This window comes from Bolinopsis microptera, chromosome 5 (genome assembly GCF_026151205.1).
Source record: "Bolinopsis microptera isolate Bmic1 chromosome 5, MBARI_Bmic_1.0, whole genome shotgun sequence".
Taxonomy (NCBI): domain Eukaryota; kingdom Metazoa; phylum Ctenophora; class Tentaculata; order Lobata; family Bolinopsidae; genus Bolinopsis; species Bolinopsis microptera.
This window is the reverse complement of record NC_087076.1, coordinates 1,835,018-1,852,527: the sequence shown is the minus strand read 5'-3', so window position 1 is coordinate 1,852,527 and position 17,510 is coordinate 1,835,018. Positions and strand designations below refer to the sequence as shown.

General features: G+C 37.9%; 1 protein-coding gene across 3 annotated transcripts in view; it reads right to left on the bottom strand.

The window, feature by feature from the left end:
- The window catches only part of LOC134814847 (uncharacterized), an 82,070-nt gene that overhangs the window by 24,563 nt on the left and 39,997 nt on the right, over window positions 1-17,510 (bottom strand). For all 3 annotated transcript variants that reach the window (XM_063823143.1, XM_063823144.1, XM_063823145.1), the window contains exons 17-23: window positions 13,815-13,904; window positions 11,965-13,567; window positions 11,589-11,718; window positions 10,958-11,055; window positions 8,116-8,373; window positions 2,133-2,207; window positions 1,956-1,982 (exon numbers count right to left, since the gene is read on the bottom strand). In XM_063823143.1, coding sequence (XP_063679213.1) covers window positions 1,956-1,982; window positions 2,133-2,207; window positions 8,116-8,373; window positions 10,958-11,055; window positions 11,589-11,718; window positions 11,965-13,567; window positions 13,815-13,904 — 2,281 coding nt within the window. The remainder of the gene's footprint in view (window positions 1-1,955; window positions 1,983-2,132; window positions 2,208-8,115; window positions 8,374-10,957; window positions 11,056-11,588; window positions 11,719-11,964; window positions 13,568-13,814; window positions 13,905-17,510) is intronic.

Sequence of the window (17,510 nt, the reverse complement as noted above, 5' to 3'; positions counted from 1 at the left end):
TAGCGCTGGATAGCGACAACCAGCGCTGGATGGCGACAACTAGCGCTGGATGGCGACAACTAGCGCTGGATAGCGACAATTATCGAACAAATATATTTAGCGCTGGCCAGCGTTATCCAGCGCTGGATAGCGACAACTAGCGCTGGATGGCGACAACTAGCGCTGGAAAGCGCTAGTTGTCGCCATCCAGCGCTAGTTGTCGCGTTTTGACTATCGCAAAAGAACCCAAACTTCCTTTATCGTTTAAAAGTTTAAATGCAACTAAAATGAATGCCTTTTTAAAAGAATTTTAGTGCTTGCTATTCTTATAGTCTCAATATAGATGTAGCGTCCGTATAAGACCAAGATAAAAATATTTGGGTAAAACTTGAAATTTTAAAGAATGCTTTAAACACTGCCGCACATTTACACATTTTTTTTCAGTGATAGTGTTTTGAAGTGTGACTATGAAAACACACATGCCATGTAAGGATGTCATGATTTTAATACATGATATGTAGATTGTAGACACGTCATTTATGCTACAAGTTTTCTCAAACAAGTACAATGTACATCTGTGTGGTTCAATCCATCGAAGTATTACTTTTTGATGAGAAAACTTTACTTAAATTTTGAATCACAACATCGCTGTAAATTAAGCGCTTATTGAGACTAAGCGCATCCTAATGAATCATATCAATTTGACTTATGTTTGCTTCATTTTTAGAAAGTTCAAACTGTACGTGTAGTCGTATTTCGTAGTTATCTTATCGCCTTTAATAGCAGTTATCTGGATTACATACTACTCAGTACCTGTCCAATTCCAGTTACGTAGTTCTTCTTTTCTCCTTGTAAGGTTACTTCATAAGGACTTTTAAGCAGCGAAAACCGATAGAATTTGAATAACGGCAAACCTTCTCCAAATATGCACATTCGATATTAAGAAGGAACAAATTTAAATCCATCTCTGTTGTCTTATATAAAGCAAATATTTTCTCCGGAAATCATTACATCATTTGTGTTAGTTTCAGAACTTTAGCCGGGAGTGCTGGCAATACAAAACTTACTCATACTTGTTACAGCTTGTTGGTCAAACTGCAACCAGCTTTCATTTCATATAGAGTGTCGTGCGTCATTAATCATTATATCTAGGTTATTCATTTATTTTTTAAAGAGACGAGAAAAAGTGCTGATATTTTCTACAATTTAGAATTCGCTCGCTACTTACTCCAATTCATCCCAGCTCAGACAAACTATCAAAGCCGTCTGCGTGCGTCATTAAACATTATTTTTAACTTTTGAACAGCAGTTAAATACTTAAATATCCTCTTAAGTGGTTGTTCATTTATTTTAAGCTTTTAAGAGATGAGAAAAGGTACTGATATTGTCTATAGTTTATAGCTACTTACTCCCAGTCATACTCTTGTTCTTTAAGTTAAAAAGAGTAAAGACTGACGGGTTGAAGTGATCAACAAGATTGAAATTTGTTAAGAACTTCTCATTTTGAGTCCGGTTTACATAAACAAATATTCAACTATTATGGAGGCCAGAGCACGTGTGTTCTAACATGGATGTTACTGATTTCCCCAATCACATAACTGTCGAATCCTGTTTATTTGTTCCTGCTCTCACCAGCCTCAGCATTCTTTAACGACATTGTTTTTATATTCTAAAATATTCTAAAATATTCTAAAATATTCTAGAATATTCTAAAATATTCTATAATATTCTTAAATATTATATAAAAACAATGACGAAATGGAAAAATTTATTAAACAAAATTTATAAGTTCATTGCTGTATAATTCTGTAATTTTTGATGAAAGTTTCAAATCAACGTTTTGTCACTCCCCGATCTCAGAATTCGTCAGCCTTCCCACCAATGTTAAACGACACAAAGATTAAAGAAGTTGACGTTGCTGCACAATACATCTACACTGCGTCACTACCATTAATCAATACCACCCCTTACTTTACCTAAAGGACCAGACTGTTTCTTTGTACCTATAAGGAACATATTAATTATTAACAATTTCAAGTAATTTTCTGAAAATATAATGAGGCTTATCATGGAGGCAACAGATACTTGTTTTCAGCAGGAGCTTGACAAATAACAAAACGGAAAATAAAAATAATATTTGGGCTGAGATATACCCTTATGATGATCGGCCGTCTCTTCAGGAATATCTAGTAGTCCAGGAACTGCAACGTCACTTATCAGATCGCTCTCTGAAACAGATCATTTTAAATACCCGCAGCTAAGTAGAGATCACGTAATTTCCAAGAATGCTGAATCTTTAATATAAGTCGTATAGACAGTTAACTCTGCACTTTAATATTTTATACTTTATTCGGGTATTTAAAAAAGTGACCTCATATCTGCTTAGTTTAACAGATAATTTTAGGGACATTTATTTATAGCCCTTTTGCACACTGCAGACAGTTGTAGGTTTTCGGTGTAAAGAGCAGGCACAATTTACACGTGTCATGCGTGAGCCATGATCCACTTATTGCTTAAATTGAGGAGCAGTTCACTGTCGGGGTTTCAGAGTTTCGCGTTTGCGGACCCAAGACCAAATGTGGTTCTAGGTTAGAGACTTCCTGTTTGCGTCCTTGATCACTTATATCAAGGAAACCAGTTGACAAGCGTTCGAGCGTATAGCCTTATTTGTCTCAGTTATAATCTAAGGCACTCCTAGGCCTAGCTATCACGAGCGATAATCTATATACTCCTTCGAGTGAGTCTACAATCGAGTCAATAGGTTTTGCAAAGAAAGTTTTATTTGTATTGGAACTCTTTTTATTCCTTATTTCTATATTTTGATAATTTCTTCTCCGTCCCTTAACTAGTTTCATTTATAACATTATATTAGAAACGCCCTGCCATTCATGTTTAGCGACAAGAGGTCAAATAGGTCAAATAGCTCAAATAGTAAAACTTATATCAATAAACTCAGTATTTTATAACCTTGTAATAAAGCAAATCCTATAACCTTGTAATAAACCCTATAATTATATTCTTTGGGTTTGGAGAGCAGTATTACCGAACATGACACTGGTACAAGATGAAGAGCGCTATTTAACGATCTTTAACTGATCGACATTTTCTCGTTCAGGTTTCAACTATCAAAATGGTTCCGTAAATGTAAATTTACTTTCCGTAGAATTGAAACCTTAGCCTTTTATGTTTGAATGAAGATTATAATGACCTAATAATGATCAGTTGTGGGGTTGGTGACCGAACTTTTGAGGCGGTACTATATAAGAATCAATGAGGGGTAAAATTTAAAAGGTAATATTTAAAAAGTGGCCCCCAACATTAAAGTGATCCAAGTGGTTTGGCAATGAATTCGCTATTTTGTGGTTAAATACGTTCCTAAGATCAATTATAACAATTGAGTTTAAATTAGACATCATAATTCACGCCCTGTAGTGAGACCGGGAAAACAGACACTATCAGAACATCCAATTACATCGAAATGTTAAAGAAGAAGTTTGTGCCAGCTCTTAAGAGAAAGCATGTGCTTGATAGGTGCTGGTTCATGCAAGATGGGGCTCCTCCCCACTGCAGGAAAGAGAGTCTTGCGTGGTTAAGTTTGGTAATATTGATACTATTTTAGACTTATAGTTTTACCGCACAGAACCATGACAAACAATATCTACCTAGGTCCAACATGGGAGCAGTGATGATAAAGATGTACACTCAGTTAACCAAGAAGAGAAGACCCTCTCAATGTAAAAACAAGGCAGCACCCTCCATGACACAATCTAGTTCTTACTTCCGGACCTTTAGACAAAGTAGCACCTCAGGTTTGTCGTACCCAAATCTAGTAATCTGTCATTAAGAGTGATGATTGTGATATTAAATTTTATTAATTAATCGATTAAATATTTTGAGTGTTTCAGGAACGCAATGTGGCCGGATGAGTGATGTGATGAACCGAGATACCGGTTACAGTTCTTACGCAAGATGCTCCTTGGATGTTGACAATGAAGTGAAGAATAACAAGGTTAAAGACATCTAGAATAAGGCAACTCAGAACTTCATACTGTTGATTTGGTGACTTCCTGGCATCTTCAGTTTTACTGAACGTTGCAACAATTCCGAACAATGTGATTTCTGTTTAAACCACTGAGTAAAGTCAGCTGGATCGAACTTTCTATCATAATGGTTAATTATATTATACCATTGAAATTGACCACATCTATTGAACTATGGTCCCGAATTTCGAGGGATTATTTTAAAACTTTCATTAGCCAGATTGGTAAAAAATTCACGTAGAGAGCCGTTGAGCTGATATTTTAAATGCTGTCAATCGACTTGTAAATACACTGACACCCTTATCTGTCATCACTGTATTGGTAAAAACTTGAACAAAAGATTTAATCGCTTTTTCATATCTTTACAAATATAAATGTAAAAATGTTACCATACAAAATTAAATGTTAGTATAGGGAGGCCATATAATTTTTCTCACGTGAGTTTTTACGGGTTTTCAGCCGAACGAAACAATCTTATCTAAATTCAACCCAACCCAAACCATAACCATAACCCCAAAGCTAACCATAACCATGACTACACCATACACTCCTAACCCACGCCATAAAAACTCAAATTTGTATTTTACCAGCCTTTCACTTTTACCGGCCTTTCACTTTTGCCCATAACTCCGCAGGGAAGCAATTTAATCCTGTGACATGAGAATTGATTCGGAATCAGCGTCCAAAAATGCACCGATCCACGTTACAGGGCCTTTTCACAAACACATATTAAAAAGTTTGGGCGAGCGATTTATTAGTGGGAGTAAGCCCTATATTATACTGGTTCTTGAGTCGTAGATCAAAATTCGCAAACAGTATTATCAAGATTAGCAAAATATGACATTTATAATGAAACTCTACTAAGTTTACGTATTGACCTACTGTCAGATTGCAATTATTTAGCTAATTCGAAATCGGATTTATTCTCTTTGAAGTCGATTAACATGTCAATATATTACAAGTTAACTTCGTTATGGTCTGTCAACCAAAATGACATTATGAGAATTGGCATTCGTTGTTCGTGATAATATGTATAAATACACAAAAAAGAAGATTTTCCACGCGGTGTATCTAGGTATGGCAAAGTAAGGTATGGCAAATTTACTTTTTGGTGTATTTCCACCATGAGAAGTATCTTAACTTCTTGAAAACAAAATAAAATTTTCCAAGAATTCTCTTAACTTGCTTTATCTGTAATTTTTGTTTAACTATACAGATTAACGTATAAGTGTGAACAAATTTTCAATTTTGCGAACAAATTGATCAATGTGCTGCAAGTGTGCGGCCAATTTGGCGAATAGTACGGCTCGAGTGCGATAAATATTTTTGAAATGTGCGGTAAACGTGCGGCGAATGACCTAAAATGGCCTAAATGTTCATGGAGAAAATGGAAAAACCTGGAGTAAATTGGCATTTTATGCCATTTATGCCATAGATTTACAGTTCACGTGTCCCCGCACATATTCTCATTAAAAATAGTTTTTTTAAACGTATCAGTTATGTTTTCAAATCGCAAAATATTGAGTATTGACTTATTATATATTTTATATAGACCTACCATGTACCAGAGCGCCAAAAAGTCATCTTTTGATGAAACATAGAAATAGAATAGAATCTTGCCGTCAAATCATAGCGATATTTTCTAAATGTGAGCTATTTTTGATGAAGTTGCTCCTTCTTTGTTAGGGAGCGTTTATATATTTTACTGGATGGCGCTCAGTCTGTCATTCCGCCATATCTTCAATCGGTGAAGTTCATGAACACCAAAGCCTGAGGGCAGGGTCCCCAGGTAATCATATAGTGATATACCAAGACCAGCAAGGCCCAGACTCGTCGCACACACCTGCCGCACATTAATTAATTTTAGGCAAGTGCAGAATCGCAATTTTTTGCAACATTTTGCCGCAAATATTTATATGTTGCCTCTGTAGATTTTTGTCGCCCAACTACATATGTGACACCTAAATTGGACATCTAATCAGAATATTTACGCAAAGCTCATGCCAGGCTACTATAAGAGGCATGATTCCTTAGACTTTGGCATATTGAGGCTAAATTAAAGTGAAATTGTTAATATCTAGTCTGGTAACTTACGCACAAAGCATCTGTTATTTTGAATTAATTTTTACAGGATCGTAATTAGCTTGGCTAGACATGACCGAATTTATGATATTTGGAAGAAAAAAAATTTGTATAATTTATACAAAATTCATGCTGAGTGAAACCCTTGTGTTCGAGCTATAAAATTGTTTAAGGTCGTGAAATACGAAAAAAGGCAAACATTTTCATTTTGGTGTTCAAAATGATTTCAATGATATCTAGAATGCTATATAGATGAATATATATTTTTTGAAGGCTAAAACCTTGTAAAATATTAAGTTATGGTAACCGATAAACCTTTTTAGGACTAAACGGCGCCTATTTAATATTTATTTAGAGTGAATTTCAAAATGAAAGTGGTAGCGTAAATTAACTGCAGACTCGGTAACCGTGAAAAGTTGATGGCGACACAGTTATCTTGTTTAGTGAGTACTAGTGGTGAGCAAGTATTTGAGAACATCTGATCCAAACTTCAAGGTTATTTGCGTCCATTCTTGTTTGTCTTTATTATGTAGCATGTGTTTTATAATGTAATGATGTGAGTACTCTGTATGTGGGCTAATAGCCTTACCAATAAGCTGAACATTGAATTTTATTTACCTGCGTTCCGTAGAATTCGCTATTTTGAAGATATTTTCTTGTTTTTGAAGTGATATCTCAAATTTTACGCATATAAATTCGCCCAAACTTGCACAGATTATCAGTCTTATAGCCGTAGCCATCTTACTATCTGGCAAGTTTCAAGGAAATTGTATTCTAGGATCTTGAGATGATCGACTTTCGTCAAATATTGCTCCGCGGAACAAATGGAACGGAAAGTCAAACTCAACGAGCACCTCTACTTTCAGCGGCTTTTCATCCAGAAGTGAAACACAATTTCCATATTATGGAGCCAGGGTACGTACCCTAGTTCGACACGCACTCAAGTTCGAGTGTCGTGTCGAACTAGAGTACGTGAATTGTGAAATACAATATGCTCAGACTTGATTAAGTTGAACAAATTAATTTGATCTCGCTCTTTTTGAGATTCACCAGAGTATACTTCTAATGATTTTTTCCAATATCTTTTAAAGGAAGCAAGTAGGACCACATATGTTGCTTTATATATGTAAATATTAAAAACTTGTCATAAATATGTACCTTGCCGTCATAATGCATCAATTCCAAAATATCTGCGACTTGAAATTCATAGGCATAAGGGCGTTACCTACGGAACACTCAAACACTGATTTGCATAAAGCCCATAATAATCTGTAAATCCAAATTTCTCGTTGTTTTTGGGTTAACGTCCAATAGTAAGAAGGATCGTATGATTACTTAGGAGTTAGGACTGAGTCTCAATAAATAATATATCGTTTGTGGCTTGCTAATGTACTCTTTCGTATTGACTAATGATGCGTCTTATAGTTATTTTACTCTAGTAGCAGGGCATAGTTGAGTGTGCACTTCGATGTATACGATTTCTGACGACACAGGGTCCTTCGTTAGGTCATTTTGACCCAAAAATTGCGTACCTAAACGATTTTGGGTCAAAATGACCTAACGAAGGACCCTGTGTCGTCAGAAATCGTATGCATCGAAGTGCTCACTCAACTATTCCCTGCTACTAGGGCATTTAAATGAATCATAGAAATAGTCCAGGTCTTTGACAAAATATTTTAAAATTACATGTACGATCACCGATCCTGAAACTCAAATTTGATATCGAACAGAGTAAAATCACCGAGCAGATTTAAATCACTTAACGGTTCCGTTTATACAGTCTAGCTCAACATTTTTATATTTTAGCTGCTTTCTTAATATAATAATATAATGTTACGCATATAATTATGGTATACTTTAGGAGGGCGGAGGCGTCGGTTGCTGGTAGCGTTTATACAGTCTAGCTCAACATTTTAAGATTTTAGCTGCTTACGCATATAATTATGATATACTTTAGGAGGCGTCGTCTGCTGGCCGCGCTCATTTCTGAATTTTGCGATATGTAGTAGTTTACCTCTCAAGGGGGTTGTAGGAACCTCAGAGTCAGTTATATCGCTGAACATATCCAGATCTGTAGTTGAGTTGTGTTGGAAGTTGTCAGCAAGTTCGGACCTAAGCTTAACAATCCTCTCTAGATTTTCTGCAGTGTCATCCAGCCTGTGCTCTAGTCCACCCCCTCCCATCCCGGCTTCCTCTCCGTCTAACATCCCGGAATCTATAGATGAGGATCTCAGAGATCTTCTATTTTCGCTACCATCCGAGCTTGGAGGACCTGAAAATTAGATTGTTAGTACTGGCTATCAAACAAATGGGGAGAGCACGGTGGAGGGGAGGGATAGTCGCAGCTATTTTTAGTTTCTGTGCTTCAACTATAGTACTAGTAGTTAGTGCAGTGCGTTAAGGGTTTATCATGATGTACGACCACTATATCTGGTAGCGTTCTATTAGTCGTATTACTGTTATTACAATCTCTCCGTCCTTTCTCTTTTGTAGAAATACAACATTGAAATTAAATTGGCTTGATTAGGAGATATAGTTAGTGCACTGGTAAAATTTATTTTACCTTTTGAAACAATCTAATTTAATTCCAAAACAAATATTATAATTGTTCCCTCCGCCAGTTTGTAATTATGAATTTTACTTGTTAAACGTGGATTGGTCTATTAAATTTCCCTAATTTGCACAAGCCAGTAGCTCACCGCTATCTAAGTCTAAGCTGTAAGATAAGCTGGGTAAGGCTACTGCATTAACGTAAATTAAAGCAAGATGTCCAGGTTGTGTTTAATATCTCTCCGGACGTGGTGGTAGTTTCTATAAAATCTATCTTTCTAAGTTCATCTCCGAGTGAGCTTAATATCCATCTTCTGGTTGCTGACGCATTTACTGTAATATAGCCTCTTCGTATCTTTCTGACTAATTTGCGGAACGTTATAAAGCAGCTTATTGAGTCATTTGCACCAGTAGGGGCAACTGATACATAGTCTCCCGAATTGGGATGAAGGCTCCAAAGTCCAGTGTCCACTTCACGAGGTTGCTACAAGTAAGTACTTACCATATACAGTAACCTGTAACAGGCTATGTGGAACTATAGCCATAGGGCATTGATTGATCGAAAAGTTCATCTTGGCAAGCCATGGGCAGAAGGGTTCGACCCTTAATTAAAACATTGAGGGAGGGGCCGCAGACTTTGGGGATCCCGGTCTGCGCAATCCTCATTTGAACTGTTAACAGAGACTGAACTGCCTCTATGAGATGATATACGCCAAGAAATTTTGAGATAGGTGGAGACGTGTTACACAAGCAATTCGATAGCTTAACAAACGGTTTACTGCCCGGAAAGACCTACAGTGGGTTTATGCCGTTACACATCAGATATCCAGATCCGAGACATCCGTTGATAGGTGGGTTCTGATGTGCCCGATAATGATATGGTGCTTCTGATTGGTTCGCACCGGACTTTCCATAATTATCCCCCTTAAAGTCAGAGTGAGGAATATAACCAGAGTCCTCTTCAATAGATGGTCGGCCACCTGTTGGCCTCCTCCCAATTTCACTGTTCACAGGTTGTCCTTCATAATCTCTGTGAACAGTGTTATTTGTAAATTAATTTGCATAAAGACCATAATAATCTGTAAATCCAAATTTCTCGTTGTTTTTAGGTTAACGTCCAATAGTAAGAAGGATCGTATGATTACTTAGAAGTTAGGACTGAGTCTCAATAAATAATATATCGTTTGTGGCTTGCTTATGTATTCTTTCGTATTGACTTATGATGCATCTTATTTAAATGAGTAATAGAAATAGTCCAGGTCTTTGACTAAATATTTTAAAATTACATGTACGATCACCGACCTTGAAACTCAAATTTGATATCGAGCAGAGTAAAATCACCGAGCAGATTTAAATCACTTAACGGTTCCGTTTATACAGTCTAGCTCAACATTTTAAGATTTTAGCTGCTTACGCATATAATTATGATATACTTTAGGAGGCGTCGTCTGCTGGCCGCGCTCATTTCTGAATTTTGCGATATGTAGTAGTTTACCTCTCAAGGGGGTTGTAGGAACCTCAGAGTCAGTTATATCGCTGAACATATCCAGATCTGTAGTTGAGTTGTGTTGGAAGTTGTCAGCAAGTTCGGACCTCAGCTTAACAATTCTCTCTAGATTTTCTGCAGTGTCATCCAGCCTGTGCTCTAGTCATAATCATCCCCCTTAAAGTCAGAGTGAGGAATATAAGGACTCTGGTTCACAGGTTGTCCTTCATAATCTCCCGATTGACTGGTGACGTACAATAATCTCCGTTGTGATTTGTAAATTAAAGCAAGCTGTTCTGCTTGTTTCTAATATCTCTCCGGACGTGGTGGTAGTTTATATAAAATCTAAGTTTCTGAGTGCATCTCCGAGTGAGCTTAATATTTATCTTCTGGGTGTATTTATTGTAATATAGCCTCGTCGTATCTTTCTGATTGGTGTTCACCGGACTGGTAGCTGGTAGTGTCCTGTTTATTATATCGCACGTGGTAAGAGACATTTCAAATTATTTATCCGGCGATGGCATTCCGAAACTTTAAGGCATAATTCTATTCACGATTTTAACCAAACATTCGCTGCATTATTTGCTTTTGTGAGCAAGATACCAGATCATTTTTAACATTTTGACACACTTGAATGTTCTCTCTGAATTAATATATAAGGGGGCAGGGTAGGAAGATCCACATATTGTACCGTTTGGAATAAAATGGACAAAAACATGAGCCACCAACTAACTTCTGGTAAGAGTAAATAGAGATTTTCTATTTAGACAGACTACTACTGTCTGCCGTTAAAATGTGTGTTTGTCATGATGTCACTTACCTATCTTTATATCTGGAAGGTTTTTCAGATCAGTGAGTGCAGCTGACAATGATTGAGGGTTAAACCCGTGTGCGATCCCGTCTGCAGCCACTGCTGACCTGAGCAATGAAATCTTCACAAACATTTTTAACAGATTTTAATTTCTGCGAATTTCGCTCTGAAATAGAGGAAATAATTAAAATGTCAAAAATTTATTTTCCCTTCTCCGATCTAGAGATTAAAATATTAACAGCGTAAAAATTATAAAAATGAATATCAATAGTTTGTAAATCAATCCTAATCTCCTCACAAAATTCTCATATATGAATCAATCAGTTAGCAGTTTAAATTATCAATATAAGTGTACTTGGGAACAACATAACCACTAAATTTGCGTCACCCGATATGTAAATTTCAAAATCATTTAAATGCAGTGGTCGGAGACTCGCACAAGCCTGAGGCCCTCCTTGGACGACAATTACTCAGCTATTACTCAGCTGTATTAGTCTCGAGGGTCGAGATTGCTTTACAAACCATAAACCGTCTAATAATAATATTTTTCATGAAGTATCATACCGCATATTATGCTGTCAAAGCGAAAGCTCTTCTTCTTGCATTTTTAGTAATTAAATATGAAATTGATCTCCCTTACTTGGGTCGGTTTTTATCTCTTCTCTTTCTGCTACTGCGGACTCTCCCCGGTGTTCCAGCTTGAGACCTGAACAGTAGGTGGGCAGGCATGTTCCTTTTTGGTAACACTCCAAGAACTCCTTTATGTGTTCCTGAAATGGTTGACTATCAACCGGTTTTTGGTGATGTTTTTCGAAACAAAGATGATAGGTCGTGATGGAGGAGGACGCTGGTATAACCAGTCACGGGTGAGCTGGCGACAGTTAACAAAAATGGAGTAGATAAATGGTTAATAAAATGTTGAAACTAAATATTCTGATGCTACAATTTCATTTGGGTGTCCTATTTAAAATGGTTAAAAGGTAATAAGACACTAATCTGCTATATTAATTACTCACTAGGATTATAAGCACCAACCAACTCATGGGTTGTGTAATGAACAGTATCTTGTTGTGCTACAGAGGGGTAAGGAATGGAGGGGTTAATAACGTATCTCTCATCTCCCATTGTTGGTAGAAATGGTACTTCTGTTGATCCGAAACTTTGGACTTTAACCTTGGTTGGCTGTCCAGATAACCCTGCTCCTGGGGTCGACACGTATATACGTGGACTGTCAGAGTATTTAGGCGAGCCATCTGAATTTCTGTCAGGTGGGCTGGTGCGGGGTGTTCCGATCTGGGACGGTGGGAATTTTGGAGTGTGGTTCCTAAGAGGGACCCCTGGTGCCCTCTCGAATTCAAAGTCCGGAGTGCCGCCGAGAAAAGTGTTTAGACGGTTAAAATTCTTTTTATTTCCGTCTTCATTTCCAGTAATCCCTTCTGGAAATTCTTCTCCATCGTCTGCACCATAGCCACTGTAAGGACTATGAGGGTGCCCTTGCTTGTAGCTCCCTCCCTCCGAATGATGTCCCCTAGACGGAACTTTCTCTCCGTCACGTCCTAAATTGTAATCGCCATAAGCACTATGAGCGTGTCTCACAGCGGAATCTCCATAATTATCCCCCTCAACGTCAGAGTGAGGAATATAACCAGAGTCCTCTCCAATAGATGGTCGGCCACCTGTTGGCCTCCTCCCAATTTCACTGTTCACAGGTTGCCCTTCATGAACAATGTGACTCGTACGTGCGTCCCCCATGTTATGACTATCAATAGCGGCATGTTGAGACAATGGCGTTTCAATATAATCTTGCTGCAATCCTAATCCAATGTTGATAGAGGGTTGTTCCTGCGAAGTTTGTTTGCCATTGTGGTGATTATGATCTGGCGAATTAGGAGTGCCATTAGGTCGACGTGGCATAAGATTATCAGCAGGTTGCAGACTATGCTCGTTAGGAGCCTCATCTGTGTAATCTTCGTCGTAATACTCTTCTTCATAGTCTGTATCGTCCATATAATAATCATCCTCTTCCTCATTCTCCATTTCAGCCGCTTTCAGCAGCATATCTTGTCTCAATCTAGAAACCTCCTCAAGATACGTCTGAGCATCGGTTAGAACTTTTCCGCCATCACCTGACGGATTATATTCTGCCTCCATCTTTTCGAGGGAGAAGTTGGGATCAGTAGCTCTTAGCGAGTCTCTGATTGCTTTTGCGGTGTCAAGATGACTTTGATCATATTTACTGGTGTCCTCATTCGACTCAAGGGCACCGATTATGTCTCGAGTCGTTTTATCCATTGAGAAAGATGGGTACAGATCCTTAGTTTGGGAAGGTGTTAAATTTTTACTTCGTTTAGACTGTCGTGGCACTCTTCTAGATCTATCATGAGTCGATGGTACTCCAGTTTGGGGGATGCCCTTCTTCAAAACGTAGCCCGAATTTTTCTTGGTCGACTCAGATCTAACACCTCGCTGGCGCTCAGGAACATCTAAAATACTGTGATCACCTCCTTTCTTGAAAATGTAGCCTGACTTTGGTTCCTTCTGGTGCAAGATACGTTGAGGGAGTCTCTGATCAGGGGTCACTGGGCCGGTATCAGAAACAGCCTCTCTGAACACGTAACCCTGAATGGATCTTAATTATGGTGATTAGTTACGGTACATTGTCATTTCTATGATCTTTGCTATTTTCTATCAGCAACGTAATGACCGGCGGTTTCAGTGGTTTAATATATTTATAGAACTTAACTTTAATCAAATAGATCTAAATGACTCCATTTCAGATGAAATTGGTAAATTGCATGTGCAATGTGCAATGTGTATATAATTGTAAGTCAGGCATTTGAAATCTCTTAAATATAGTTACACTTACCCCTTTCTTAGGCTTTTCAGTTGTGCCTCTTGGAACGTTGAGTCCTGATGATCCAGGAGCTAGAGACTGGCCGTCTTCCAAATTTCCGCGCTGAAGCAATATTTAACTTATTAATCATAAAGATGTTTTCAAGTTTTGAATATTTCTGTACATGACCAAAACCATTAAAATTAACCACAACAATTTACCATACCCATAACCATTTACAATAAATTAATAGCATAATATCTTAACTTCCCTAGAACATGAAACTTAGTGATCATTACGGAAGATAACGTGTTATATAACCTGTTTTATATTTGAGACTTGTAACTTTGCAGATAGCATATTATGTAACTACTCTTTCGAGATCCTGTCGCTAAAATTTGAAAATTTGATTTTTAGAGGCCATCCTCTTTCAATATTAAATTGCTTATATTCGTGTTTACGAGCATGCTAGAAACTCAATTTTAACTTGCAGTTGTTGCAAATGCAATAGGTCATTTAATGTGGAATATGAATAAACTCGGAGTGCTTGATATCTCGGTCATCTGAGTAGCTATAGCCTCCAATTTTTCAGGACAAGTTTATTTTGAAAAACACAATTCAGCTTGATCTTATCACTCAAAATATCTAAAAACGTGAAAATTAACGTTCGTTCGCTGAAAATGAATATCGTAATAATTTGATAAATTCCTTGGATGAGTAACGCTGGGGGAAGGTGCACTTACATAAGAATCTGTTCGAATTTCTTGATTAGTAAATTAGAATTTTAGAAACTTTGTCACCCGGAAGTTAGTCCAGCATCGCATAACAGTATGATTATAATATTTATGATATAAAAACTAATCAACACGAAACGTAAATTTAATAGCCATAGCTAAAAGATATGGTGGTGTTTTTTAATATGATATCATATTGGGGGTGCACTTGGACGAACTCAACCGCAACATGGTCGCCGGCAACGTGGTCAACCGAACAACTGACAACATACTTTTCATTAATTTTTTAGAATTCTAGAATATATATTATATATGCAAGGAGCGAATTATAGAAATTAATGCATAGTGACCACTGATGGCGCTGACTCGAAATGAAATTACAATGCTTTGATGTCCCATATCAATGCACTAGCAGTATCTGCCGTTTTCTGACCAATGTGCTTAAAGACCATTTTTGAAATTGTGGACTCTTTCCATCCAAATTTCGTTTTTGGGTCAAGATCTACCCCTCAAAACCATCAGAAATCATCAGAACCAACCACGAGCCCTCAGAAATCATCACAACCAATCACGAGCCCTCAGAAATCATCACAACCAATCACGAGCCCTCAGAAATCATCACAACCAATCACGAGCCCTCATAAATCATCACAACCAATTACGAGCCCTCAGAAATCATCACAACCAATCACGAGCCCTCATAAATCATCACAACCAATCACGAGCCCTCAGAAATCATCACAACCAATCATGAGCCCTCAGAAATCATCACAACCAATCATGAGCCCTCAGAAATCATCACAACCAATCACAAGCCCTCAGAAATCATCACAACCAATCACGAGCCCTCAGAAATCTCCTTTAATTTGTCATGCGTAAATCGCCTTCTACAGAATGGAGCAGTAATTATAAAGGTGCAATCTAATATCTAGTAGCAGATAACACTCGATTGATTGCCCCTTCTCCCACGAAAGGACGGCGTATTGATGAAAGTCCGGTAACTTTTGTAATTTGTAGGCTGCTAATAACAGTGCATTCTAGCGTGGCCACCTCAGTTTTTGTCTCATTTGGAAAAAAGGGGTAGTGTGAAAACAAAAAGACAAAAAGAGGTGGCACTATACCAGAAAAAACAATCCCATAACCTCACTGTTTCCTTGATTAAGTGGTTTGGAAATAACAAACGGACGACAGTTTTCAATATTATTAAGGAAATATAAGCAGTAAGCACCTGTAAGACTGCAAATCGAACAGTCAATCTCATCAGCTACTGGTGCGAGGCAAGTTTAATATGCGTCCGCTGCATAACAGTACCAAACTGCGTTGCAGCTGTTTTTTGCTAACTCTCATCGGACATAGTCATAATCGCCTTATTATGTTAATTCACAAGCTTGGAGAGTTATTATCTATAACAAGCTTGGAGAGTTATTATCTATAACAAGCTTGGAGAGTTATTATCTATAACGTCTGGCTTTATATATAGTAAGATAACGTCTGATTTCATGTGTCACAAGGACCATTAGATTGAGGATCAGCGGGACAATTGTTCACCAGCGTGTTCTCGCTGATTCATGGCGATACATTCCATAGTGAAATCCTGGATGCTGGAAAGGCGATATTCCTACTAAGTTCGGAAGAGGTTCTGAAGATTTAGCTGAACTCAAATCAAAACAAACTGCAATATCAGCCTATTAACATAAAACAAACCGAAATTTGGTGGATTTCTAATTCAAATAATTTATACTGATCATTGTTTCACCTGTATCTACTTATCTATACCATGGTTAATTATTAATTATGTATATTGTATATGCGAAATAAAATTAGAAATACGCAAAAAGCTCGAACTTAACAGTCCATATTTTTGCGGCTTTAGAATGACACTCTAGTAGCATGCTGTTCACTAATCACTATATATTTTATCTATGGCTATTGAATTTCGTCTTATAAAGTGTATGCTTTATACATACACCCCCGGCCCCCCCCCCCCCCCGGCCCCCCCCCCCATTCCTACACCCCTGATGCTTCATATTGACTAATAATAACGGAGGTACTTAACGGGTTTTTGTGGTCACGTGCCAGCTCTCCTCCAATGGGTAGAGGGCTGTCGCTCATAGGTATATAAACGGTCGCATGAGTGAGACTGTCTTGTTTTCTTGATCAACCGTATTATATACTGGTTTGTTGCTATACTATGTTTTTTAAATTAGCTTTTAGCTACCAAAATTTGTTCATCAATTAAGGGAATGATACGCAGAAAATATCCAGTCAGTTGCGATTGACATTCAGCGATAATTCAAACAAATTTTAATTTTTTGATTACACATTTTTGGTGGACGTTAATGAAGTTGTTGAAGGTTGAAGACATGTCTGCAATTAATAATACTAATAGGACATGTCTTCAAGTTGACACCTGTTAACTATCTTAAAGGCCTTTAACCTTTAAAGGTTAGCTGGTGTCTCGCTAAATGACCTTTCTATATTAAATTGGGGATTCCCAGACTTATTGAACCAAGTCACCACATAACTAGTTTTATGTCGGGACGTTCTGGGATGAGTTGGAGGAGTGCGTTTTTGTTGAAGACTTGTACTCTTTGGGTGGGTATCGATCAAAATACGAGGCCTTGTCCTTTGGAAGCACTTTTTAAAACCTAGGTTATGACATAGGTCGTCCAGTCATGTCCCAGCCATGTCCCAGCCATGTCCCAGTCATGTCCCAGCCGTGTCCCAGTCATGTGCCAGTCTTGTGCCAGTCATGTGCCAGTCATGTCCCAGTCATGTGCCAGTCATGTGCCAGTCATGTCCCAGTCATGTCCCAGTCATGTCCCAGTCATGTCCCAGTCATGTTCCAGTCATGTCCCAGTCATGTCCCAGTCATGTCCCAGTCATGTCCCAGTCATGTGCCAGTCATGTCCCAGTCATGTCCCAGTCATGTGCCAGTCATGTCCCAGCCATGTCCCAGTCATGTGCCAGTCATGTCCCAGCCATGTCCCAGTCA